Genomic DNA, 27,752 nt, shown 5'->3' with positions numbered 1-27,752 from the left:
GGGACGAATGGTCTGGGGTAACCCTAAGGGTAGGAATACCAGTGATCCGGCCTATCATATGATTACATGTAGGAAGAGCTATTCATCTATTTTATTCCTATCTAGTCTATTGCAATTGGTGACCCTAAGGGTAGGAATACCAGTCATCCGGCCTATCATATGATTACATGTAGGAAGAGCTATTCATCTATTTTATTCCTATCTAGTCTATTGCAATTGGTGACCCTAAGGGTAGGAATACCAGTGATCCGGCCTATCATATGATTACATGTAGGAAGAGCTATTCATCTATTTTATTCCTATCTAGTCTATTGCAATTGGTGACCCTAAGGGTAGGAATACCAGTCATCCGGCCTATCATATGATTACATGTAGGAAGAGCTATTCATCTATTTTATTCCTATCTAGTCTATTGCAATTGGTGACCCTAAGGGTAGGAATACCAGTGATCCGGCCTATCATATGATTACATGTAGGAAGAGCTATTCATCTATTTTATTCCTATCTAGTCTATTGCAATTGGTGACCCTAAGGGTAGGAATACCAGTCATCCGGCCTATCATATGATTACATGTAGGAAGAGCTATTCATCTATTTTATTCCTATCTAGTCTATTGCAATTGGTGACCCTAAGGGTAGGAATACCAGTCATCCGGCCTATCATATGATTACATGTAGGAAGAGCTATTCATCTATTTTATTCCTATCTAGTCTATTGCAATTGGTGACCCTAAGGGTAGGAATACCAGTGATCCGGCCTATCATATGATTACATGTAGGAAGAGCTATTCATCTATTTTATTCCTATCTAGTCTATTGCAATTGGTGACCCTAAGGGTAGGAATACCAGTGATCCGGCCTATCATATGATTACATGTAGGAAGAGCTATTCATCTATTTTATTCCTATCTAGTCTATTGCAATTGGTGACCCTAAGGGTAGGAATACCAGTCATCCGGCCTATCATATGATTACATGTAGGAAGAGTGATTCATCTATTTTATTCCTATCTAGTCTATTGCAATTGGTGACCCTAAGGGTAGGAATACCAGTGATCCGGCCTATCATATGATTACATGTAGGAAGAGCTATTCATCTATTTTATTCCTATCTAGTCTATTGCAATTGGTGACCCTAAGGGTAGGAATACCAGTCATCCGGCCTATCATATGATTACATGTAGGAAGAGCTATTCATCTATTTTATTCCTATCTAGTCTATTGCAATTGGTGACCCTAAGGGTAGGAATACCAGTGATCCGGCCTATCATATGATTACATGTAGGAAGAGCTATTCATCTATTTTATTCCTATCTAGTCTATTGCAATTGGTGACCCTAAGGGTAGGAATACCAGTCATCCGGCCTATCATATGATTACATGTAGGAAGAGCTATTCATCTATTTTATTCCTATCTAGTCTATTGCAATTGGTGACCCTAAGGGTAGGAATACCAGTCATCCGGCCTATCATATGATTACATGTAGGAAGAGCTATTCATCTATTTTATTCCTATCTAGTCTATTGCAATTGGTGACCCTAAGGGTAGGAATACCAGTGATCCAGCCTATCATATGATTACATGTAGGAAGAGCTATTCATCTATTTTATTCCTATCTAGTCTATTGCAATTGGTGACCCTAAGGGTAGGAATACCAGTGATCCGGCCTATCATATGATTACATGTAGGAAGAGCTATTCATCTATTTTATTCCTATCTAGTCTATTGCAATTGGTGACCCTAAGGGTAGGAATACCAGTGATCCGGCCTATCATATGATTACATGTAGGAAGAGCTATTCATCTATTTTATTCCTATCTAGTCTATTGCAATTGGTGACCCTAAGGGTAGGAATACCAGTCATCCGGCCTATCATATGATTACATGTAGGAAGAGCTATTCATCTATTTTATTCCTATCTAGTCTATTGCAATTGGTGACCCTAAGGGTAGGAATACCAGTGATCCGGCCTATCATATGATTACATGTAGGAAGAGCTATTCATCTATTTTATTCCTATCTAGTCTATTGCAATTGGTGACCCTAAGGGTAGGAATACCAGTCATCCGGCCTATCATATGATTACATGTAGGAAGAGCTATTCATCTATTTTATTCCTATCTAGTCTATTGCAATTGGTGACCCTAAGGGTAGGAATACCAGTGATCCGGCCTATCATATGATTACATGTAGGAAGAGCTATTCATCTATTTTATTCCTATCTAGTCTATTGCAATTGGTGACCCTAAGGGTAGGAATACCAGTCATCCGGCCTATCATATGATTACATGTAGGAAGAGCTATTCATCTATTTTATTCCTATCTAGTCTATTGCAATTGGTGACCCTAAGGGTAGGAATACCAGTCATCCGGCCTATCATATGATTACATGTAGGAAGAGCTATTCATCTATTTTATTCCTATCTAGTCTATTGCAATTGGTGACCCTAAGGGTAGGAATACCAGTGATCCGGCCTATCATATGATTACATGTAGGAAGAGCTATTCATCTATTTTATTCCTATCTAGTCTATTGCAATTGGTGACCCTAAGGGTAGGAATACCAGTGATCCGGCCTATCATATGATTACATGTAGGAAGAGCTATTCATCTATTTTATTCCTATCTAGTCTATTGCAATTGGTGACCCTAAGGGTAGGAATACCAGTCATCCGGCCTATCATATGATTACATGTAGGAAGAGTGATTCATCTATTTTATTCCTATCTAGTCTATTGCAATTGGTGACCCTAAGGGTAGGAATACCAGTGATCCGGCCTATCATATGATTACATGTAGGAAGAGCTATTCATCTATTTTATTCCTATCTAGTCTATTGCAATTGGTGACCCTAAGGGTAGGAATACCAGTCATCCGGCCTATCATATGATTACATGTAGGAAGAGCTATTCATCTATTTTATTCCTATCTAGTCTATTGCAATTGGTGACCCTAAGGGTAGGAATACCAGTCATCCGGCCTATCATATGATTACATGTAGGAAGAGCTATTCATCTATTTTATTCCTATCTAGTCTATTGCAATTGGTGACCCTAAGGGTAGGAATACCAGTGATCCGGCCTATCATATGATTACATGTAGGAAGAGCTATTCATCTATTTTATTCCTATCTAGTCTATTGCAATTGGTGACCCTAAGGGTAGGAATACCAGTCATCCGGCCTATCATATGATTACATGTAGGAAGAGCTATTCATCTATTTTATTCCTATCTAGTCTATTGCAATTGGTGACCCTAAGGGTAGGAATACCAGTCATCCGGCCTATCATATGATTACATGTAGGAAGAGCTATTCATCTATTTTATTCCTATCTAGTCTATTGCAATTGGTGACCCTAAGGGTAGGAATACCAGTCATCCGGCCTATCATATGATTACATGTAGGAAGAGCTATTCATCTATTTTATTCCTATCTAGTCTATTGCAATTGGTGACCCTAAGGGTAGGAATACCAGTGATCCGGCCTATCATATGATTACAAAAACTCATGGGAGTTATCGCAAAGAAAGAGATGAAAAAAGGTAAATAGTAACATTTTTAGGATCTTATTGATTACAAACCTAGACAACTTTATTGTTCATTACCCTACTACCAGCTAAATTGTTTTTAATTTTCAGTAACTAATTAATTCTTTTAATTTATTGTACCAGAAAAGACATATGGGCACATACACAATCTCTGCATTATCTAGGAAAGAAAGTGGCTGAACCATCACAACCCATTCAACAACAACAGAAGCCGTCACAACAACCACCCCCTCAACAGCAAGAACCATCACCTCCCACATCTGAAGTGTAAGTAGAAAGAGTTACAAGGGATACTATTTTGAGTCATTGTCATTGTTGACGCATGTCTATGAGGTTTTACTGGTAAAGCAATAGTTAAAAATTCAGCTAAAATATTGATGGAGACATTTTGGATTGAAATAATTAAACAAGTCACATATACATACAGATTAATCTTTCAGACAACCTTCATTTATCTAGAGGTAATTGTTTGTATTTTCAGAGAGCAGAAAGATGGTCCTGATGTCAAAATATTACAGTTTCATGACATTGCACCTTACCATCTACGACCCAATAGTTCTTTATCCAGTGCTTTCCAATTGTACAGACAGCAAGAGGCTCTGTACTGGCAAGTAAGTATGTCTGCTCACCTTTCACATCCTACAATTTTAGAGGTTTATTCATGACTTTGGTTTTTGGTCAGAATTGTTTATACCCAAATTTTAGCCAGTATGTTTTACACAAAATGTTTGAATATACCGGGAGTATTATTGCATGACTTTTATACACACTTTTGCCATACAAGGAAAAGATTGTGCATATTTAATCCAGATTTTTACTGGACATACATGGCATGCATTAGATGAAAGACAATGATGTGTTGCCAGTCTGTTCAGTAGTAGTCTGAGTATATTCTCTTTCTTTTATTATAGGAAATGTACACTGTACCAAGTGATATTCGAGTAAGCCGTAAAATTGAAGGAGTGGAAAGCACAGCTTTGTCACCAAACCATCGTCTGTTGGCACTTGGTAGTGTACATGGTAGGTGATATCATCTATTGTTATACATGGGGTATATGTTAGCTGATATCATCTATTGTTATAGATGGGGTATATGTTAGCTGATATCATCTATTGTTATAGTTGAGGGTATATGTTAGCTGATATCATATATTGTTATAGATGGGGTATATGTTAGCTGACATCATCTATTGTTATATATGAGGGTATATGTTAGCTGATATCATATATTGTTATAGATGGTATATATGGGAGGTGATATATACTGTTATATATGGGGTATATGGTAGGTGATAGATATTGTTATAGATGGGGGTATATGACAGGTGATATATATTGTTATGGATGGGGGTATATGACAGGTGATATCATATATTGTTATATATGGGGTCTATGGTAGGTGATAGATATTGTTATAGATGGGGGTATATGGCAGGTGATATCATATATTGTTATAGATGAGGGTATATGACAGGTGATATATATTGTTATAGATGGGGGTATATGACAGGTGATATCATATATTGTTATGGATGGGGTATATGGCAGGAGATATCATATATTGTTATAGATGGGGTATATGACAGGTGATATCATATATTGTTGTAGATGGGGTATATGGTAGATGATATCATATATTGTTATAGATGGGGTATATGGTAGGGGATATATATTGTTATAGATGGAGGCATATGGTAGGTGATATCATATATTGTTATAGATGGGGGTATATGACAGGTGATATCATATATTGTTATAGATGGGGGTATGTGGCAGGAGATATCATATATTGTTATAGATGGGGGTATATGGCAGGAGATATATATTGTTATAGATGGGGTATATGACAGGTGATATCATATATTGTTGTAGATGGGGTATATGGTAGATGATATCATATATTGTTATAGATGGGGTATATGGTAGGGGATATATATTGTTATAGATAGGGGTATATGGTAGGTGATATCATATAGTGTTATAGATGGGGGTATATGACTGATATATTTTTGTTATAGATGGGGTATATGGTAGGTGATATCATATATTGTTATAGATGGAGTATATGTTAGGTGATATCTATTGTTATAGATGGGGTATATTGTAGGTGATATCTATTGTTATATAGATGGGGTATATTGTAGGTGATATCTATTGTTATATAGAAGGGGTATATTTTAGGTGATATCTATTGTTATATAGATGGGGTATATTGTAGGTGATATCTATTGTTATAGAGAAGGGGTATATTTTAGGTGATATCTATTGTTATATAGATGGGGTATATTGTAGGTGATATCTATTGTTATATAGATGGGGTATATTGTAGGTGATATCTATTGTTATATAGATGGGGTATATTGTAGGTGATATCTATTGTTATATAGATGGGGGTATATGGTAGGTGATATCATATATTGTTATAGATGGGGGTATATGACAGGTGATATATATTGTTATAGATGGGGGTATATGACAGGTGATATCATATATTGTTATAGATGGGGTATATGGCAGGAGATATCATATATTGTTATAGATGGGGTATATGATAGGTGATATCATATATTGTTATAGATGGGGTATATGGTAGGTAATATCTATTGTTATAGATGGGGTATATGGCAGGTGATATCATATATTGTTGTAGATGGGGTATATGGTAGGTAATATATATTGTTATAGATGGGGTATATGGTAGGTGATATCATATATTGTTATAGATGGAGTATATGTTAGGTGATATCTATTGTTATAGATGGGGTATATTGTAGGTGATATCTATTGTTATATAGATGGGGTATATTGTAGGTGATATCTATTGTTATATAGATGGGGTATATTGTAGGTGATAACTATTGTTAAATATATGGGGTATATTGTAGGTGATATCTATTGTTTTAGATGGGTATATGGCAGGTAATGTCATCTGTTATCAGGCAGTGTATTCCAGGCAGTGTATGTTGTAGTTGATATCTGTTGTTGGCAGTGTACATGGTAGGTGATGTCATCTATTGGTCATCACACTTGTTTCCATTTTGAATGGACGTGCACAGTGACTGGTTGGCATGTACGCAGTTGACTGTTTATTTTGATACAATTTTCACCTTATCTGTATCATCATAGATAAAGGTCAAGGTATATCGGGAAAAATGTCCTTTTTGTTGTCATTGATTTTGTCATAACACTATCTCATGTGGTTAAAACTCAAACAATTTTTATCTAACTTTGTTTGGGATTAGTTTGGGATTAGTTTGGGATTAGTTTGGGATCTTGGCCAAGTTTGATTTTGGTGCAATATAATATTTTCTGAAATTAAATATTTGTTAGAGGTAAAAAAAAAAAATAAGTGAACAGAGTGAAGACATTTATAGTGCTGATAATAAGAACCAGATGTTAGTAAATGCTTTCTAAGATCTGTCAATTGGATAAGTGTAATCAACGATATGTTAAAGTACATTATTATTAGTATTATTTGAGAAACATGAATATTAATTAATTTTTCTAATGTAATTATGACGACTTCATTGTTCTTGCCCATTTTTTGATCAGAATTGTTCCCACCTAAATTTCATACACCACAAAATATTTTCATATATTATTGCATCATTTCAGGACTTTATACTCACCTTTGCTATTTAATCAATATTTTTAATGGAAAAGAGTTTCTATAGTTAGTTTATGTTATAAATTATTAGCTCCGCTGTTGACCTCTCTCAGATTTGTTCATTTCATGATGATATCTTTAATTCTCTAATTTTGATTATTATCTTTGTATTTTTGGTAAAAAGTGATATTTTTAACTTCTTGTTGAAAACCGCAAGTCTGATTGCTTTGATATTATACATAGGAAATATAGGTAGACCTCTCTCAGATTTGTTCATTTCATGATGATATCTTCAATTCTCTAATTTTGATAATTATTTTTGTCATTTTTGGTAAAAAGTGATATTTTCGACTTTATGTTGAAAACCACAAGACTGATTGCGTTGATATTATACATACAGGTGAACCTCTCTCAGATTTGTTCTTCAATTTAAATGTGCGTTTCTAACAGCAGAGCTTCTCAGTCGAGAGGCTGCTTGTATATATCAGACTACAGTTTGAGACGCCTAATATTAACGGCATCACAGCTGGTGTGAAAGTGCAAGCAAGTGCCAAGGATTATGGTACATGTACACAATGTCAACTCTTTGCTTCTACATGTATACAGTAAATCAAAAGTCTATTCATTTGTATATATATTGCTATAAACTGATAGGAAATTGGATATTTGAGGATGTAAAAAGATAAGATTACGAGAAATAATGCCTCATAAAATAAATTCTGAACTCAACTCTGATGAGAAACATCTCTGGCTATGATAACCTTTCTTTATTTTCCTCTTTTTGGAAGGAGTATACATACCGTATTTGTACTAATAGAATTACACATAACCCAAAAATTGCATTTATTGTAAAGCAGGTTGTTTGTATAGTGACTTGTACTTAGGTAAGCACATGTGATACTAATAGAGCAAATACAGTAATCATGCATTCAATGTTTATTTCATAGGTGATATATTTGTATATGATTTATGGTATGATCCACCCCGTGTTATCAGACTCATCCACAATGAAGGTACATCTGGTGATCCAGTGATAAACATTGTATGGAGTATGGATGCATTGCAACTTATCACACTCAATGAATCTGTAAGTCACATTGGAGTCATTTATTCTGCCAAAAGAGTCTTGCAAACATGTTTTACACCAATCTGATTAAAATCTGATGTAGTGTATGGGCTTTAATTATTTTGGCTATAAACTTATTTTAATTTTATTTTTTATTATATTTGTTACTATTAATGCTTTTTTATTTTACTTTGATTTGGATTTTGTGATTTTTTTTAATTCCGCCCTACATACATCTGATCCGACGCCTATGTAAGTCCCGTTCAAATCTCGCGTAACTAACAGCCAATCACAGCCCCCTTTTTATACAGGCTGTCGGTTGCTTACTTTTCAGTGTAGTGATACTCTATGGGCAATCTTTCTGTACACGATATTTTGCCCACATGAATAAACAATTAATAGAAAATTGCTAGTATATTTTTATTTATTTACAAAAGAAATTCCACAGCATTTTACAATTTTTGTCATTACATTGAATATTTTTTTCACTTCCAACAAATGTGTACACTTCCTGATACATCTTCGCCAGCCAAGGTTTGTTTATTCAGTCATCGCTTCAACCAAACACTGAGCATAATTATCTGGAAGCAAAAAATAAGTAAATCGTAATGATTAGAACACTGTAAACAGCTATAGTAAACAATGCAAACTGATTTTAAATTTTATAACGGCTACCGGCCCACGGCATAGACGCAGAAAATTGGAGCAAACAAATATTTCCTGATCAATTGCGATGTGTTCCAAATAAAAAATATTTTATTCCAGTCCAAATCGGCTCAATTACTTTAAGGATGTGGTAGAGTTATTTTCGTGAATTTTGCTTTTTTTTTGTTAATGAAGAGTTATTACTTTTGTAAAGTTATTGGACTCATAATTTTATCAAAAATTAAACTGAAACACATCTAGAATACCTTTTTTTTTAAAAATAAGAAAAACTACTTGTATAACGGGGTACTGTACACTTTGTTTTTGAGATAAAAGGCTGGACGCAAACAATAACATTGACTTATTGCGTAATTTGCATAATCCTTTCACAACGGAAACAGTGCACACTGAAGACGACGCGGTCATATCAACTATGGCTTTAGCCCTGAGTACAGTCCTGTAGTTTGGCCTTCTTCCGCTGATCCTTCGGCCCCCATAGTCCTGAGAAGTTGCATAGACCGAGGATTCAACACCCACCTACAAATTTATGGCAGAAAACCGTTCTGCAGTTTTCATGATTGTAACCAGCTAAAACATCTATCGACCAATCTAGCGATCACAAATACTTTTTTTGTGGCCGAAAAATGAACCTACAAGTCTGGAACGTTGGCGAAAGCTAGTTTTACGCAACGAAACAACGTTTTGTTAATAAATAAAGAACAAGATGGCAGCGTATATTTTTGGTTGACGTTGGAAAATGCCGATTTGATCGACCCTAGGGGGAACTCTTATGTAATTTTGCGTAGTATCGACCTGCTTAATTTTTAACTGCAAAGCTGAATGCCTCTTAAATCGCCCGATGCATTCCTTCACAACAATGTCGAATCCTCGGTCTATGCGACTTCTCAGGACTGTGGGGCCGAATGATCAGCGGAAGGAGTCCAACCTACAGGACTGTACTCAGGGCTACTCCGGCTCCTGATCAATCACTGCGAACAAACCGAAACGAAATCTCTAGTTCTACTACGACTGCTACATCTTTTTTGTTGTTTCGAAGATTTATTATGACACAAAAAAGAGGCCCCCAAGGAAAAACTCAAAACGCAGTTTAGAAGAAGCGAAACTTTACCTACAGAAGCGCATTGCCAACAGTACAATGGGGTTCACACTTCAAGTTTGAGTATTCAAACCAAGAAGGTAAAATTTCGTCAGCAAAACATGATCAATTTCCATCTTCCAAAAAGTCGGGCAGACAATTTAATATCAACTGAAAATCTGTATTGGTCGGACGAGCAGTTGTGAGAGGTCGGCGAGGTTTGAAAAAACTAGTGTCTTATGTGGGATTGCCGCCGGGCCACCCATCCACAAAGGTCTGTACAAGAACGCTGTTTCCGAAGTTGTGGTGGAAGCCGAGTGTCAGCTAGAACAAGACATAACGTCGGATGTTGTTGAGTTAACTAGCACTAGGGGTTGGCGTTTAGGCATGTCGACCTCTTTCTCCGGTTACTAGGCAAGCGTTTGTTATACAGACCACGCTTTGTGAGTAAACATGATTTAAATATATAATGAGATGACGTCATTTATCTCTCTAACTGTTCAACGTTATGCCGGGCCGCTGTGTACTGTAACAACTTCGCTTCTTTTTGGAGGAATACGAGCCCAACACTTTATAGTTTTAGATTTTAATACTGCAAGGCTATTAAGTGACTCCATGATATGTGTTTTGTTGTAAAAATCGGTTAATCTGATGCTTTAAATGTCCAAAATTAGCACAATGTGACAAATGTTTTGTTTTTGGGCGTTTTCAGACAGAAGAAATCTTACGCCATAGAGGTCATTCAAGTGAGTTTTGCGTCGTCAGAAATTGACCTACTTTCATGAAATTCACACACATTGATAACGTATTGGCACAGAATAAAACCCTTGAAGCATTTTTTGATAACTCCTCCTACGGTTTTTATACAAAACTCATTTTTATTCAAAATAACACCTCTATGTTTACTTAGTAATCACGTGACTAATTCGTGGTACATGTCGCAGATCATTTTTTTCAAAAAGCCAGGAACAAGGGCTTCAAGAAAATATATAATTTGCTATGCTTCAAAACACTTTTCCCCATGAAAACAGTTTTTACTTTTTAGAGCATGATAACTCTACCGCATCCTTAATAAAGAGTTATTGTATAATGTACAAAATGTTGATACAATTTGATGATTATTTACAGCTACGGCTTCAATACCGTAGATGATGTTGGCCCGATTGTCAACAAAACATCACCCGTCTCCAGGACAAGCGACTGGAAAAAGACGTCGGTATAATCTGCCATTTTATTTGAGTGTGTTTGCCACCTGACTCTGCCCGGTGACGTCATAATGTGCGCAATAAAAGGAGGTCTGTGATTCGTTGACTAAAATCGTTGATAGTGGGTCTTGTTGAGATCTCATAACATAGGCATCGGGTCAGATGTATGTAGGGCGGAATTAAAAAAATAACAAAATCAAAATCAAAGTAAAATAATAAAATAAAAAGGCAATAATAACAAAAGTAATAAAAAATAAAATTAAAATAAGTTTATAGCCAAAATAATTAAAGCCCATACACTACATCAGATTTTAATCAGATTGGTTTTACACTTTATAGGATTATTAAAGTGTTAAGTTAAGGAAAGTTGTACATACACTACGTTCACGTAACGGGATCTCGGCACGTGCCGAAATTTTTAATCCGTTGTGTTTGCAGAGGGATTACAGCAGTTGTGTTCACGTTATTGAGGACCCACTTAGGACCAACTGGGCTCGTGTCGAAATCACGCTCTCATTCGTCAATCTGTTGGCCCAAACATGGAAAATGATACGCATATGACGATAATAATAATTGTTATAGTGAAATTATATCCATTTGTTGCAATGATGTTTATTACGAGCCATTGTGCACGTGAACGGCAGAGAAGATTGGAAACACAATTATTTTTTTCATGTCAATGTAAAATGTGCACGAAAATAGAGGTTGCAGCAGCATATAAATATGCGTCGCTGACGACGGTTTGCATTCATTACTACAGCATCCGACCATATACTAGTATATCTGAATTTCCTGTCATCGTCATTTCATACTTATGTTTTTCTTAAATTTACCACCCAGGGCGTGATTTCGGCTCGTGCCGACCGTTCAGGCAGCAAATCTCGGCACGTGCTGAGTTTCGGTCCCAAGCATCTATCGAGACTGAGATCGAGTTCTTTTCGGCACGTGCCGACTCAGTCCCGACCGTTCACACACAATTTTCGGCACGTGCAGACTCGGTCCCGAGTCTCGGCACGTGCCGAGATCTCAAACGTGAACGCCACTAACGTAGTACCATTGCGTTACACCAATATTATTCAAATCTCTGAGGGCAGTGTTCAAACATGATTTGCCCACTGGGGGGTGGCGGTAAATAAAGGATTTTCTGAACTTCTACAAGAACTGATATTATGCATGGAAAGTGTGGATTAAGTTTCTGTAGTAAAAATTGAAGGATTTGGTTTTGAACTTAATTGTCATTTTTTATTGTTCATTGTCAAAATCTTTCAGAGGGAAACATTTTGTAGAGATTGATACTCATTGACCATCATCAAATGTGTATAGCACATTGTAAAAGAACTCTTCATGTACACAGAAATATAGCATGCAGAAGTAAATTATGGCGTCCACTTATTTTGGATATCTGTAAAGCAACTATCAAATATTATAAAAGGCTAGATTGTTGAATATCCAATTCGCTACTAGCTGCAGTTTTTGACAACTGTAAAAATAATTTCTATGATCTACATGTATGGTTTGCATTTATTAAGAACTTAACTAAAAAATAACTGTCATAGACTCAGATGACACTGGAACTCTGTATCATTTTAGAGGTGTTCTGCAAAACATTTATCTTGATCACTGGAAACTTCATCCCATTTGCCTACACATGGGGATTGAAAATAGTGGTGACAGAATTTGTCATTTTTGACTCCTATGTGCGAAGCACAAAAGGGAGTCTTTGCAGCTACCCTGTCTGCATGCATGTATGTATGTCACTTTTTTTGTTCCACCATTATCTCAAGAACCACTAATCAAATTTCAATGATGGTACATAGATAATTACCTAATTTGCATGATAATTAGCTAATTTTTAGCTGTTCCATGATTGTTCAACTGATATCTAAAGAACCAGTTTTTGGATTTTGATGAAACTTGGTACATAGATGCTCTGAACTAATGCACAGATTTGATTAGTTTTAGGTAAAAATCTGTGCATATTAATTAGCTAATTTACATAATGATAAGTCAATTTTCAGCTTTCCCACTGATATCTCAAGTACTAATCATCATATTTCAATGAAACTTGGTAAATATATGTCATAGAACACTGCACAGACCTGATAGTTTTTAGGGTAATATCAGTACTTATTAATTACCTAATTTGCATAATTAATTAATTTTTAGCTTTTGATATCTCAAGTAGTAATCATCACATTCTAATGAAACTTTGAACATAGATACTCTAGGACTATGCAGAGATTCATTGTTTTGGAGTGAATATTTGTGCATATTAATCACCTATTTTGCATAATTAGTTAATTTTCAGCTTTTCCACTGATATCTCAACTACTAATCATCACATTTCACTGAAACTTGGGACATAAATCCTGTTGGACTATGCAGAGACCTGATTTAGTTTTGGGGTAAATAATTATCTAATTTGCATAACTATAATCAATTTTCAAATTTACTGATATCTCAAATACTAATCATCACATCTCAATAACATTTGGTACATAAATGCTCTTAGACAATAGACAGACCTGATTAATTTGGGTTTAAAATCTGTACATATTAATTACCTGATTTGCATAATTAAATCAATTTTAAGCTTTCACACTGATATATACAGTACTAATTATTCAATTTTGATAAAACTTGGTACATAGATGCTCTAGGTCAATGTGCAAACCTGATTAGTTTTTGGTTAAAATCTATTATTTCCATAATTAGCATAATAATTTGTAATTTTTTGTCTCCAATACTCTCAGCACACAGGAGTTCTTTCTAAGCTTTCTTTGATTGTAATTGCAATTCAGAGGGAGATGCGTTACATTACTTCACAAAATGTGAGCAGCAGAGCAAAGAAAATAATATTTATTTATTTGTGCTAGAGAAGGACAAAGTTTCTGATGAGTAGTTATTCACTTTTGTGATATGTTAGTGAGTGTGATGAGATATGTTACAGTGAGTGTGATGAGATATTTTACAGTGAGTGTGATGAGATATGTTACAGTGAGTGTGATGAGATATGTTACAGTGAGTGTGATGAGATATGTTACAGTCAGTGTGATGAGATATGTTACAGTCAGTGTGATGAGATATGTTACAGTGAGTGTGATGAGATATGTTACAGTCAGTGTGATGAGATATGTTACAGTCAGTGTGATGAGATATGTTACAGTGAGTGTGATGAGATATGTTACAGTGAGTGTGATGAGATATGTTACAGTGAGTGTGATGAGATATGTTACAGTCAGTGTGATGAGATATGTTACAGTGAGTGTGATGAGATATGTTACAGTCAGTGTGATGAGATATGTTACAGTCAGTGTGATGAGATATGTTACAGTGAGTGTGATGAGATATGTTACAATGAGTGTGATGAGATATGTTACAGTGAGTGTGATGAGATATGTTACAGTGAGTGTGATGAGATATGTTACAATGAGTGTGATGAGATATGTTACAATGAGTGTGATGAGATATGTTACAGTCAGTGTGATGAGATATGTTACAGTGAGTGTGATGAGATATTACTGTGAGTATGATGAAATATGTTACAGTGAGTGTGATGAGATATGTTACAGTCAGTGTGATGAGATATGTTACAGTGAGTGTGATGAGATATGTTACAGTCAGTGTGATGAGATATGTTACAGTGAGTGTGATGAGATATGTTACAGTGAGTGTGATGAGATATGTTACAGTGAGTGTGATGAGATATGTTACAGTCAGTGTGATGAGATATGTTACAGTCAGTGTGATAAGATATGTTACAGTCAGTGTGATGAGATATGTTACAGTTAGTGTGATGAGATATGTTACAGTCAGTGTGATGAGATATGTTACAGTGAGTGTGATGAGATATGTTACAGTCAGTGTGATGAGATATGTTACAGTCAGTGTGATGAGATATGTTACAGTGAGTGTGATGAGATATGTTACAGTCAGTGTGATGAGATATGTTACAGTCAGTGTGATGAGATATGTTACAGTGAGTGTGATGAGATATGTTACAATGAGTGTGATGAGATATGTTACAGTGAGTGTGATGAGATATGTTACAGTCAGTGTGATGAGATATGTTACAGTGAGTGTGATGAGATATTACTGTGAGTATGATGAAATATGTTACAGTGAGTGTGATGAGATATGTTACAGTCAGTGTGATGAGATATGTTACAGTGAGTTTGTTGAGATATGTTACAGTCAGTGTGATGAGATATGTTACAGTCAGTGTGATGAGATATGTTACAGTGAGTGTGATGAGATATGTTACAGTGAGTGTGATGAGATATGTTACAGTCAGTGTGATGAGATATGTTACAGTCAGTGTGATAAGATATGTTACAGTCAGTGTGATGAGATATGTTACAGTGAGTGTGATGAGATACGTTACAGTGAGTGTGATGAGATATGTTACAGTCAGTGTGATGAGATATGTTACAGTCAGTGTGATGAGATATGTTACAGTGAGTGTGATGAGATATGTTACAGTCAGTGTGATGAGATATGTTACAGTCAGTGTGATGAGATATGTTACAGTGAGTGTGATGAGATATGTTACAGTCAGTGTGATAAGATATGTTACAGTGAGTGTGATGAGATATGTTACAGTCAGTGTGATGAGATATGTTACAGTCAGTGTGATGAGATATGTTACAGTCAGTGTGATGAGATATGTTACAGTCAGTGTAATGAGATATGTTACAGTGAGTGTGATGAGATATGTTAGTCAGTGTGATGAGATATGTTACAGTGAGTGTGATGAGATATGTTACAGTCAGTGTGATGAGATATGTTACAGTCAGTGTGATGAGATATGTTACAGTGAGTGTGATGAGATATGTTACAATGAGTGTGATGAGATATGTTACAGTGAGTGTGATGAGATATGTTACAGTCAGTGTGATGAGATATGTTACAGTGAGTGTGATGAGATATTACTGTGAGTATGATGAAATATGTTACAGTGAGTGTGATGAGATATGTTACAGTCAGTGTGATGAGATATGTTACAGTGAGTTTGTTGAGATATGTTACAGTCAGTGTGATGAGATATGTTACAGTCAGTGTGATGAGATATGTTACAGTGAGTGTGATGAGATATGTTACAGTGAGTGTGATGAGATATGTTACAGTGAGTGTGATGAGATATGTTACAGTCAGTGTGATAAGATATGTTACAGTCAGTGTGATGAGATATGTTACAGTGAGTGTGATGAGATACGTTACAGTGAGTGTGATGAGATATGTTACAGTGAGTGTGATGAGATATGTTACAGTCAGTGTGATGAGATATGTTACAGTGAGTGTGATGAGATATGTTACAGTCAGTGTGATGAGATATGTTACAGTCAGTGTGATGAGATATGTTACAGTGAGTGTGATGAGATATGTTACAGTGAGTGTGATGAGATATGTTACAGTGAGTGTGATGAGATATGTTACAGTCAGTGTGATGAGATATGTTACAGTCAGTGTGATGAGATATGTTACAGTGAGTTTGTTGAGATATGTTACAGTCAGTGTGATGAAATATGTTACAGAGATTGTGAGGAGATATGTTACAGTGAGTGTGATGAGATATGTTACAGTCAGTGTGATGAGATATGTTACAGTGAGTGTGATGAGATATTACAGTGAGTGTGATGAGATATGTTACAGTGAGTGTGATGAGATATTACAGTGAGTGTGTTGAAATATGTTACAGTCAGTGTGATGAAATATGTTACAGTGAGTGTGATGAGATATGTTACAGTCAGTGTGATGAGATATTACAGTGAGTGTGATGAGATATGTTACAGTGAGTTTGTTGAGATATGTTACAGTCAGTGTGATGAGATGTGTTACAGTGAGTGTGATGAGATATGTTACAGTCAGTGTGATGAGATATGTTACAGTGAGTTTGTTGAGATATGTTACAGTCAGTGTGATGAGATATGTTACAGTGAGTGTGATGAGATATGTTACAGTGAGTGTGATGAGATATGTTACAGTGAGTGTGATGAGATATGTTACAGTCAGTGTGATGAGATATGTTACAGTCAGTGTGATAAGATATGTTACAGTCAGTGTGATGAGATATGTTACAGTCAGTGTGATGAGATATGTTACAGTCAGTGTGATGAGATATGTTACAGTGAGTGTGATGAGATATGTTACAGTCAGTGTGATGAGATATGTTACAGTCAGTGTGATGAGATATGTTACAGTGAGTGTGATGAGATATGTTACAGTCAGTGTGATGAGATATGTTACAGTGAGTGTGATGAGATATGTTACAGTCAGTGTGATGAGATATGTTACAGTCAGTGTGATGAGATATGTTACAGTCAGTGTGATGAGATATGTTACAGTCAGTGTGATGAGATATGTTACAGTCAGTGTAATGAGATATGTTACAGTGAGTGTGATGAGATATGTTACAGTCAGTGTGATGAGATATGTTACAGTGAGTGTGATGAGATATGTTACAGTCAGTGTGATGAGATATGTTACAGTCAGTGTGATGAGATATGTTACAGTGAGTGTGATGAGATATGTTACAATGAGTGTGATGAGATATGTTACAGTCAGTGTGATGAGATATGTTACAGTCAGTGTGATGAGATATGTTACAGTCAGTGTGATGAGATATGTTACAGTCAGTGTGATGAGATATGTTACAGTCAGTGTAATGAGATATGTTACAGTGAGTGTGATGAGATATGTTACAGTCAGTGTGATGAGATATGTTACAGTGAGTGTGATGAGATATGTTACAGTCAGTGTGATGAGATATGTTACAGTCAGTGTGATGAGATATGTTACAGTGAGTGTGATGAGATATGTTACAATGAGTGTGATGAGATATGTTACAGTGAGTGTGATGAGATATGTTACAGTCAGTGTGATGAGATATGTTACAGTGAGTGTGATGAGATATTACTGTGAGTATGATGAAATATGTTACAGTGAGTGTGATGAGATATGTTACAGTCAGTGTGATGAGATATGTTACAGTGAGTTTGTTGAGATATGTTACAGTCAGTGTGATGAGATATGTTACAGTGAGTGTGATGAGATATGTTACAGTGAGTGTGATGAGATATGTTACAGTGAGTGTGATGAGATATGTTACAGTCAGTGTGATGAGATATGTTACAGTCAGTGTGATAAGATATGTTACAGTCAGTGTGATGAGATATGTTACAGTGAGTGTGATGAGATACGTTACAGTGAGTGTGATGAGATATGTTACAGTGAGTGTGATGAGATATGTTACAGTCAGTGTGATGAGATATGTTACAGTGAGTGTGATGAGATATGTTACAGTCAGTGTGATGAGATATGTTACAGTCAGTGTGATGAGATATGTTACAGTCAGTGTGATGAGATATGTTACAGTGAGTGTGATGAGATATGTTACAGTGAGTGTGATGAGATATGTTACAGTCAGTGTGATGAGATATGTTACAGTCAGTGTGATGAGATATGTTACAGTGAGTTTGTTGAGATATGTTACAGTCAGTGTGATGAAATATGTTACAGAGATTGTGAGGAGATATGTTACAGTGAGTGTGATGAGATATGTTACAGTCAGTGTGATGAGATATGTTACAGTGAGTGTGATGAGATATTACAGTGAGTGTGATGAGATATGTTACAGTGAGTGTGATGAGATATTACAGTGAGTGTGTTGAAATATGTTACAGTCAGTGTGATGAAATATGTTACAGTGAGTGTGATGAGATATGTTACAGTCAGTGTGATGAGATATTACAGTGAGTGTGATGAGATATGTTACAGTGAGTTTGTTGAGATATGTTACAGTCAGTGTGATGAGATGTGTTACAGTGAGTGTGATGAGATATGTTACAGTCAGTGTGATGAGATATGTTACAGTGAGTTTGTTGAGATATGTTACAGTCAGTGTGATGAGATATGTTACAGTGAGTGTGATGAGATATGTTACTGTGAGTATGATGAAATATGTTACAGTGAGTGTGATGAGATATGTTACAGTGAGTGTGATGAAATATGTTACAGTGAGTGTGATGAGATATGTTACAGTCAGTGTGATGAGATATGTTACAGTGAGTGTGATGAGATATTACAGAGAGTGTGATGAGATATGTTACAGTGAGTGTGATGAAATATGTTACGTGAGTGTGTTGAAATATGTTACAGTGAGTGTGATGAGATATGTTACAGTGAGTGTGTTGAAATATGTTACAGTCAGTGTGATGAGATATGTTACAGTGAGTGTGATGAAATATGTTACGTGAGTGTGTTGAAATATGTTACAGTGAGTGTGATGAGATATGTTACAGTGAGTGTGTTGAAATATGTTACAGTCAGTGTGATGAGATATGTTACAGTGAGTGTGATGAAATATGTTACGTGAGTGTGTTGAAATATGTTACAGTCAGTGTGATGAAATATGTTACAGTGAGTGTGATGAAATATGTTACAGTGAGTGTGATGAGGGCTATCCACAAAAAAGTTTGAGATAGCAATGTAAGATGAAGCCTTGATTTGATCTCAGGTTTTAATTGTTGTTACTATCACATCCATACTGAAAAAGTCACTTACATATTGTTTGTCAATTCTTTATTTGAAATCAGGGTGCATTGGTATTATGGAATATGATAGCTGCTGGCATATCACAGCGTAATATGAAAGAATTGGAGATACGTACAGAGAACGATGGTGTATTACCGACACAGTTAACACAATCAAGTGTGATGGATGCCCAGAATTATGACTTCAACTTTCAGAGGGGTAAGTTGAAAAGACAGAGCACTGCGTTATCTCACTGTTCAAATTGTTTTTTTAGCTCCGCTGTCGACTTTGTCGAGCGGAGCTTATATTATCATATGAGTGATTATCCGATGTCGTCCGTGTCAATGTTCTTGAAAACAACAAGCCTGAATGCTTTGATACTTGGTGTATATGTACATTGGGTAGATCTCTCTTAGATTTGTTCATTTCGTGATGATATCTTCAAATCTCTAATTTTGATGAATATTTTTGTCATTTTTGGTAAAAAGTGATATTTTTGTCTTCTTGCTGAAAACCGCAAGTCCAATTGTTTTGATATTACATATATAGGTACTACATGTGGACCTCTCTCAGATTTATTTATTTTGTGATGATATCTTTAATTATTCTCTAATTTTGGTGAATATTTTTGTAATTTTTGGTAAAAAGTGATATTTTTGTCTTCTTGTTGAAAACCGCAAGTCCAATTGCTTTGATATTATACATATAGGTACCGGTACTACAAGTGAACCTCTCTCAGATTTGTTCATTTCATGATGATATCTTTAATTATCTAATTTTGATGAATATTTTTGTCAATTTTTGTGAGAAGTGATATTTTTCGATTCTTGTTAAAAACAGCAAGTTTGATTGATTTGATACTATACATATTGTTCTTTTTCTAATGATATCTTCAGTTCCTTAATTGCAATGTGCATTGCTAACAGCGGAGCTATCTCAGCCGACAGGCTGCTTGTTCAATGTTTTCTGGATGAAAATGAGAGATTATCACATGCCTTAGTCATCGTGTGTCTCATAGCGCTAGCGATGGATATTACAATGTATATGACAAGTTTAGTATTGTAAACTTTCTTTTCTGACTCATTATAGGTCCTCTTGCAGAAAGTGGATCTCAGAAAGCAGTATATGGGCCGTTAATTTCCAGTTTTCATCCTGCTCTGACTCTACTGGGAACACAGGTAATGTGGCCATGATTGATATCTCAGTGTGTGTACTGGAATGGGAACATTGACACAGCGCACTCTTTGAATTCTGTCAATTGTTACCTACCTCCATTATGACCTCAGTTCTGTTTATATCTGTTCATATGTGCACTGCTAGTATGTAAGCTAAAAGTCAACTATTTTGACTCATAATAGAGTCTGTCACAGACTAACTACAACTTACTCTATTTTTACTTCACAGAGACACATTATAGTTGGTCTGCAGAATGGTGATGTGTTGAGATGTGACATGGAAACTTTAAAAGACTCCATCAGTACGCATAAAGTGATTCATGACACTGTAAGTATAATTTTGTGTCTAATATTAGAACCTGACTATGATTGATTGCTATACATTCATCAATGCTTAATAATTCTATTTCAGATTCCAAGTGAGACACCAAATCTGATTGGTCAAGATATCTCAGCTGAGTTGTTCAGAGGTCACAAAGGTCAACTAATTTACATAGGGTTCATTAATAACAATGGTCAGATGATCACAGTTGATAATAAGGGTTACATCTTTACCTGGAGATATCACAAGTAAGAACTAATTCAGTATCAGTATTTTCTAGCTAGAATTTTATTGCCAATTTTTTTTTCATTTTCAGGTTTTTGCTGAGACTGCTAGAAAACTTTTTTTTTCTGGCAGAATTTTATGAAAAATGAGTACCGGTAGTTGTTGTAGTGGTAGAGAAAAAAATTTAAATTCTTGGATCATTGTTTTTGTGTAATCTGTGTACACTTACATTGGAGAATATTTCTTGTTTTTAGATTATACAAATCATACGTTTCTATAATTTGTGCTATTTCATTTGGGATTCATGAGAGATTTTATATTTGTATTATTGTCTTGTTTTTAAGACGACTGTGATTTAAGACTGTAGTGTATTTATGTGTAATATTTTGCTATTTTTTATGTAGGCGTAATCTGAGTCATTTTGGTTGGTTTGAACCTAACAAGAAATACAGATTAGATTTATCTGAAAAAACGTACATTCCAACTTCTAACGTGGCTCCCAAGGTGAGTCAAGATTTTTTGTACTTTTACGAGGTGACAGGTTGCAAAATAGTATTATATTTAAGACACAGTCAGCTGGCGTACAAGTGATAATAAAACAAGCTGATTGGCTATCCAAAAGGGGGCCAGGCCAAAATTTGTCAAACCGACAGGTCACCTGTACACCTGTACATATTTGAAAAAAAAAAAGGTTTTGTCCTATTTTTGCCATGACACTGGCCGAAAACTTGAATTTTTTGGTTGTATTTTCGCTCAAAATGTATCCTCAAACAAATTTTGGACATATCTCATTCTGTATGTGCTTGAAGTTACGGTACTATTTTGTGAGTCTGTCCTATCATTATCCTGGCAATACCCAAAAAATGATTTTTTTTTATTCAGTGGAGCAGATCGCCAATCAGCCTACTGGCTTGTTTAGTTTCAAATAGTATACAGTAAATATGTACACTAGCTGACTGTGATTTAAGGTGTTGTTTAGTTTCAAATAGTATACAGTAAATATGTACACTAGCTGATTGTGATTTAAGGTGTTGTTTAAACCCTTTAGTAATTAAATCTAATGAGACAAGCATTTCAATTTATTTACTACTAATTATGTTACACTGAAATTAAAGTAAACACTCATTTTAATTAACATTATAATCAACAGAATTTAATTCTTTTTGTATCTTTTTGACTCTGAGTATGGTAAATGATAACATCTTTATTTAATCCAGCTCATTAACATGTGATTTTGGTCATCAAGGAAATACATAAATATAAAATATAAATTAAAGCCGCAAGCGGTGTCAGCAGGGCTTAAGCTGTTACACATCTAGACCATAATTAATAAGGTCGCCTGATTGCCATTGGGGTAGTTGAAATGATCAGTACCATGAGATCAAAATGCAGTTGCTTCCATGTATTGGTTTGGTTATCGAGATATTGATTTCAGAATATATAATGAGCCATGTGATTATACATATTAATAATGATTTCTTATATCATGTACATGTTTTGTTTGATGCCTTTATTATGGCCCTGGTTGCATGTCCCATTCTGCAACAGTGTTTCAGATATGACTGCTATGCATATTAATGAGTTCATATGACCATATATGGTCATCTGTTACTTTAGTCAAATCTCTTGTTTAACATCATCATAATAACGCAGGTTTCATCTTCCTAACTACAGCAGTGCTTGAGATATAGCAGTTATGCATATTAATTTGGTTGGAAGCCCCAACCCCATGGGCATACAGCCACATGACCTAGCCATGTGCTATTTGCACAAACAAAATTTGAGCCCGATCGGACCAATATTACACATGTAATTGCACAATTTCTGTTTTTAACAAAATCCAAGATGGTGGCCAAACCATGTGACTCAATTTTTTTTTTTTCTTATATGAAGCTATAGTCAAACATTTTATATACAACATATCTAGTTGATATCTCTGAGAAACAAATGCTTGAACAATTGGTCATTTTTACCTAAAATCCAAGATAGTGGCCAAACCACATGACTAATTCGAATTATTTTTTCAATATCTGAAAGAGTAAACTATAGAGCTATAATGTCGCAAATTCGAAGATAATCACATACGGTAATTGTGGCTTAAGTAAAAAAACTACTACCTGTTCCAAAATGGCGGCCAAACCATGTGACCAATCATAACCATTTTTTAAACTTAAATGTGCTTCATATATAGAAGCTAAATACTATATATGGGAGCATTTTGCTTGGTGGTTCTGAAGAAGAAGATTTTCAAGTGTTTTTTGTCGTTTTATGGAGAAAAAACATGGCAGAAAAAATTGACATCTACGTTAGACTTTTATTGCTGATATCTACACATCACATAGAACACATGAGTTGTATCATAGTTTTATACTTTTATTGCTGATATCTGCACATCACATAGAACACATGAGTTGTATCATAGTTTTATACTTTTATTGCTGATATCTACACATCACATAGAACACATGAGTTGTATCATAGTTTTATACTTGTTATTCTCTCCAATGTATTAGCTTAGTTTGTTTTATTTTATCTATTTACTTTTTTGTAACTTTTTATTCCTTCTTAAACTTTTGCAACCATTGCCAATCCTTCTGGGGAATGTGTAAGTGTTAATAAAAAATTATTAAAAATTATTACTATATGCCATAACAAAATCAAATCACCTAGACCCTCAGAAAGTGGTCAAATAGCCACTTCTGGTTTAAATTCAGTCCAATATGGCTGCCGAACTAATTGACCAATCAAAATTCTAAAAGTCTTATGCACCAGTTCACAATATGGACTATAAGTGTGGAGACTTTCAGGCTATTCCATTCAGCGGTTTTCTCAATCAACTTGACGAAAGATAATTACAGAAAAAAACAGGCCCCTAATATATATCCTATACTTTTTGGCGAATTATAATAATACTGCTCATTGCCCTTTATATTTACTCTTGGTCACTGGTCAATATGCATCAATCTGTATACCATCTTAACAACTATCAGGATAGCCTACAGCCTCTGACATTCAAGTCATATCACATGCACACACATATAACAATTACTACCCTACATACCCAGGTGCCTTTCCTGGGTGGGGAGTAAAGTGGCCTGACAAATGACAAGTCCATAGCCATTTATACCATTATGCCTCCTGATAGTCCAGTTAGACTTTGAAGATAAGAAATCAGTGAGAAGTGCAGCTGTGTTCATCTGAATACAATTTCTGTGGATGCATAATAAGAAATAAATTAATTCATCGATAAATAAATAAATAAATAAATGTATCAGTTAATCAAAGTTACATATTGCACATACTGTGGCCTGCAGCTATGTTACTCACATAGTGTTTAAACAAAAATACAATTTATGAATGTATACCCATTGAATGTACTGGTTAATTGAATGACCACAATTCTAAATGTAATTCTGACTACGTCTATAACATGCTGATGTTGCTACAACTACAGTCCCTGTTAATACATGTGATCCTCCTAAATAGTCTAAAACTGTTGGCTTCATCTTCCATGATATGCATTGTAATATTAATGTTATCAAAACTGTGATATTTCGGAGGAAAGCTACAGTTGCAGCTTTCTCTATTTGCAAAGCATAGTAGAATGTCCACATTGCCATTGTCCAAGCGATAACAGAGCCAGCCAGTGATCCTGCAGTTAGTACGTCTAAATCCCATATAGGTACGTCCATCATTGACATCACAATGGGGGAGACGATCATTGCAAAGAATGCCTGGTAGAACACTACAGCAAATATATTAACACGATCATCAAGATAACGTATGGTAACTGTAACGGCTGATTGGATTGCTGAAGCAAAACATGACATCACTGCCCCAAGAAATAAAAATCCATAGGATTGTGGGTAATCCATTTCACTCTCTGAAGACATGTCTCCAAATAACACCTTTGGTCGTTTTAAAAGTAAAAATGCTGCAATGTTGACATGTGCAACAATCACTTCAAATGCACCCCACCTTTCCTTGAGCACAATGGCTGCTAAAATTCCTGCAAAAATTGGTGCAAGTCCAAGGTTTATGGCGGTACTGCTTCCCAGGGGCATGTATGACAGTGATACAAACCATACACAGTCTGCCACAGCACGACCAATACCAGCAGTTATCATTAGAAATGTGTCTTTGACATCTTTTGCAAATATGCTGTATTTGAAACAGACAATGCCTGGTATACTTTCTATTAGTAGTGCAATGTTTTCAAGAAATAAGATTTCTGTTTCTGGCACACCACCTTGATCAGCCAAATGGATAAACAAAGAAGCAATTGAGAGGGCTGTTCCCGACAGAAGAGCCAACAACACACCCGGTATTCCCATGGCAATACATGATGTTTGTGTTGGGGTTAATCGCTCAGGGTTACTGTATTCATCACTTCCATTCAGGTTCTCAAAGAGTGAACTGTTACTGTACTTGTAATCTTTTACAACCTTTCCCCTGGTTACCATGGTTATATGGTTGAATAAATCATCTAAAAATGCTGCAATTGTTTCAAACAGCTATTCATTTTCTGTAGTTATATGCAGGAAATAGAGAAAAAAAAGATATCATTAAGTAAACTGGCCATAAGTGCAGCATTTTGAATATTAGGAATTAATAATTTTACAGGCAGATGACCATGTGAGTCTGAAAATAGTTCATATGCAGCCTTAGCATTAATTTGTGTTGCAGTCAATATGTTAAACTTTGGTTTCACTGACCTCTAAAATAATTATAATTAATGATGTACATGTTGTTTTTGGTGGACAATACAGTAAGTCGCTTAATTTTGTCTTCAGAATTACTATCACAATACAGTAAATCGCTTAATTTTGTCTTCAGAATTACTATCACAATACAGTAAATCGCTTAATTTTGTGTGAGATCAATTTTGAAATTTTGCAGTGAGGAAAATTTCTTCATATTTCTATGACATGGAATGTCACTGAAATGTTGTATTTGAGTGTACCATGAAATCATCCTAGCAGTGCTTATTAAATGCTTTACTATTTTTCACATTCTAAAACTTATAGTCAATCCAATATTAAAATTAAATATTACAACTTCCTGTAACTGTTTGATAGAGGACATTTTGAGAATATTTGTAGATCCTAACTTTTATTTCGCTGTCTGCTCAGCAGACGAAAGTGATATGATATCAAAAATGATATTATTGTATAATAAAATATTGAAAATTAACATCAATTTTATATGCTTTGTACTATAAAAAAAATAAAATGAAACTTGCCTTCTGTGACCGACTCTCTGAATTCATGGTAAATTGTGTTAAAAAGTGATATTTGTTTCCTTATATAGAATACTGGTTTAATAAAGTTAATATTATACATATTTATTCAAATACATATCATTGTACACAAGATAGTGGGTAGCCATGGAGATGCCAATGAGTATTGTTGGGAATTATGCTGTGACAATGAGTGATTTATTGAATATATGAATTCACTTGTTTTACAGATTACCAGTACAATTGTTAGCTTAAATAGTTGACTACAACTGAAATAGATGATCAGATTTCTTTAACTTTTCACACAAAACACTGGTCCAATATGCATGAAAATGGTGATTTTTGAACAATTTATCACTTGAGTGCTATGATAAAAAATTACCACGTAATTTTCTTGCCTTGCTATTTTAGGTTGAAAGCACAGGAACAACATTTTTATTGATGGTCACATTTCTAGTAGCTGTTGCTTAATACTGTGCATGCATTTACACACTCATCATAACTTTGTGGACGTAGCACTGGATTAGAGTTCTCATGCATACAGTGTAATCTATCATACAGATTTATTTCCAAGAGCCACCACCTAGTCAGACAGGGAAAAGCAAGAAATCCAAAAAAACTACAGAAGATCCGGCAGTTGAAGCAGAGAGAGCACAAGCGGAACAGATGATACAAAGACAAAGACTAGATTCACAGTCGCCATGGCACCAAGATTATGATCCACAAACACAGAACATGGTATGTATGCCTGGGACTGGGTATGTATGATTGGTCTGGGTATGTATGATTGGTCTGGGTATGTATGATTGGTCTGGGGCTCTTTCTCCCATGAGTGTCTGTGGTATGTTTGCCTGCCTATGGACCCTTCTCCTTCGGGCTATTTTTGTCTAATATTGTTTTAAATTTGTTTCAAAAATAGCAATGTTTACAACAAGTGTAAAATACTTTGTTTGTTTTAACTCACTCTACATCACAACCTATTAATTACTTTATTCCATTTATTAGTTTGTGAATTAAAATAAGTTGTATTCTTATACTTTTTGGCATGATGTTTTCTTCTCAAGTTAATGTCCAATCACCAGCCTAAATGTG

The 27,752-nt window shown here is 35.2% G+C and overlaps 1 protein-coding gene across 2 annotated transcripts in view; it reads left to right on the top strand.

Moving 5' to 3' along the window:
- The window catches only part of LOC102800471 (uncharacterized), a 78,774-nt gene that overhangs the window by 25,545 nt on the left and 25,477 nt on the right, over positions 1-27,752 (top strand). For both annotated transcript variants that reach the window (XM_085498401.1, XM_085498405.1), the window contains exons 10-20: positions 3,439-3,542; positions 3,672-3,815; positions 4,030-4,159; positions 4,460-4,568; positions 8,103-8,242; positions 19,762-19,918; positions 20,789-20,877; positions 21,104-21,202; positions 21,287-21,444; positions 21,826-21,925; positions 27,222-27,398. In XM_085498401.1, coding sequence (XP_085354527.1) covers positions 3,439-3,542; positions 3,672-3,815; positions 4,030-4,159; positions 4,460-4,568; positions 8,103-8,242; positions 19,762-19,918; positions 20,789-20,877; positions 21,104-21,202; positions 21,287-21,444; positions 21,826-21,925; positions 27,222-27,398 — 1,407 coding nt within the window. The remainder of the gene's footprint in view (positions 1-3,438; positions 3,543-3,671; positions 3,816-4,029; positions 4,160-4,459; positions 4,569-8,102; positions 8,243-19,761; positions 19,919-20,788; positions 20,878-21,103; positions 21,203-21,286; positions 21,445-21,825; positions 21,926-27,221; positions 27,399-27,752) is intronic.

This window comes from Saccoglossus kowalevskii, chromosome 1 (genome assembly GCF_978046115.1).
Source record: "Saccoglossus kowalevskii chromosome 1, keSacKowa6.1, whole genome shotgun sequence".
NCBI classification, from domain to species: Eukaryota; Metazoa; Hemichordata; class Enteropneusta; family Harrimaniidae; genus Saccoglossus; species Saccoglossus kowalevskii.
Note: the sequence above shows the minus strand (reverse complement) of the source record. Positions and strands in the feature narration are given on the sequence as shown.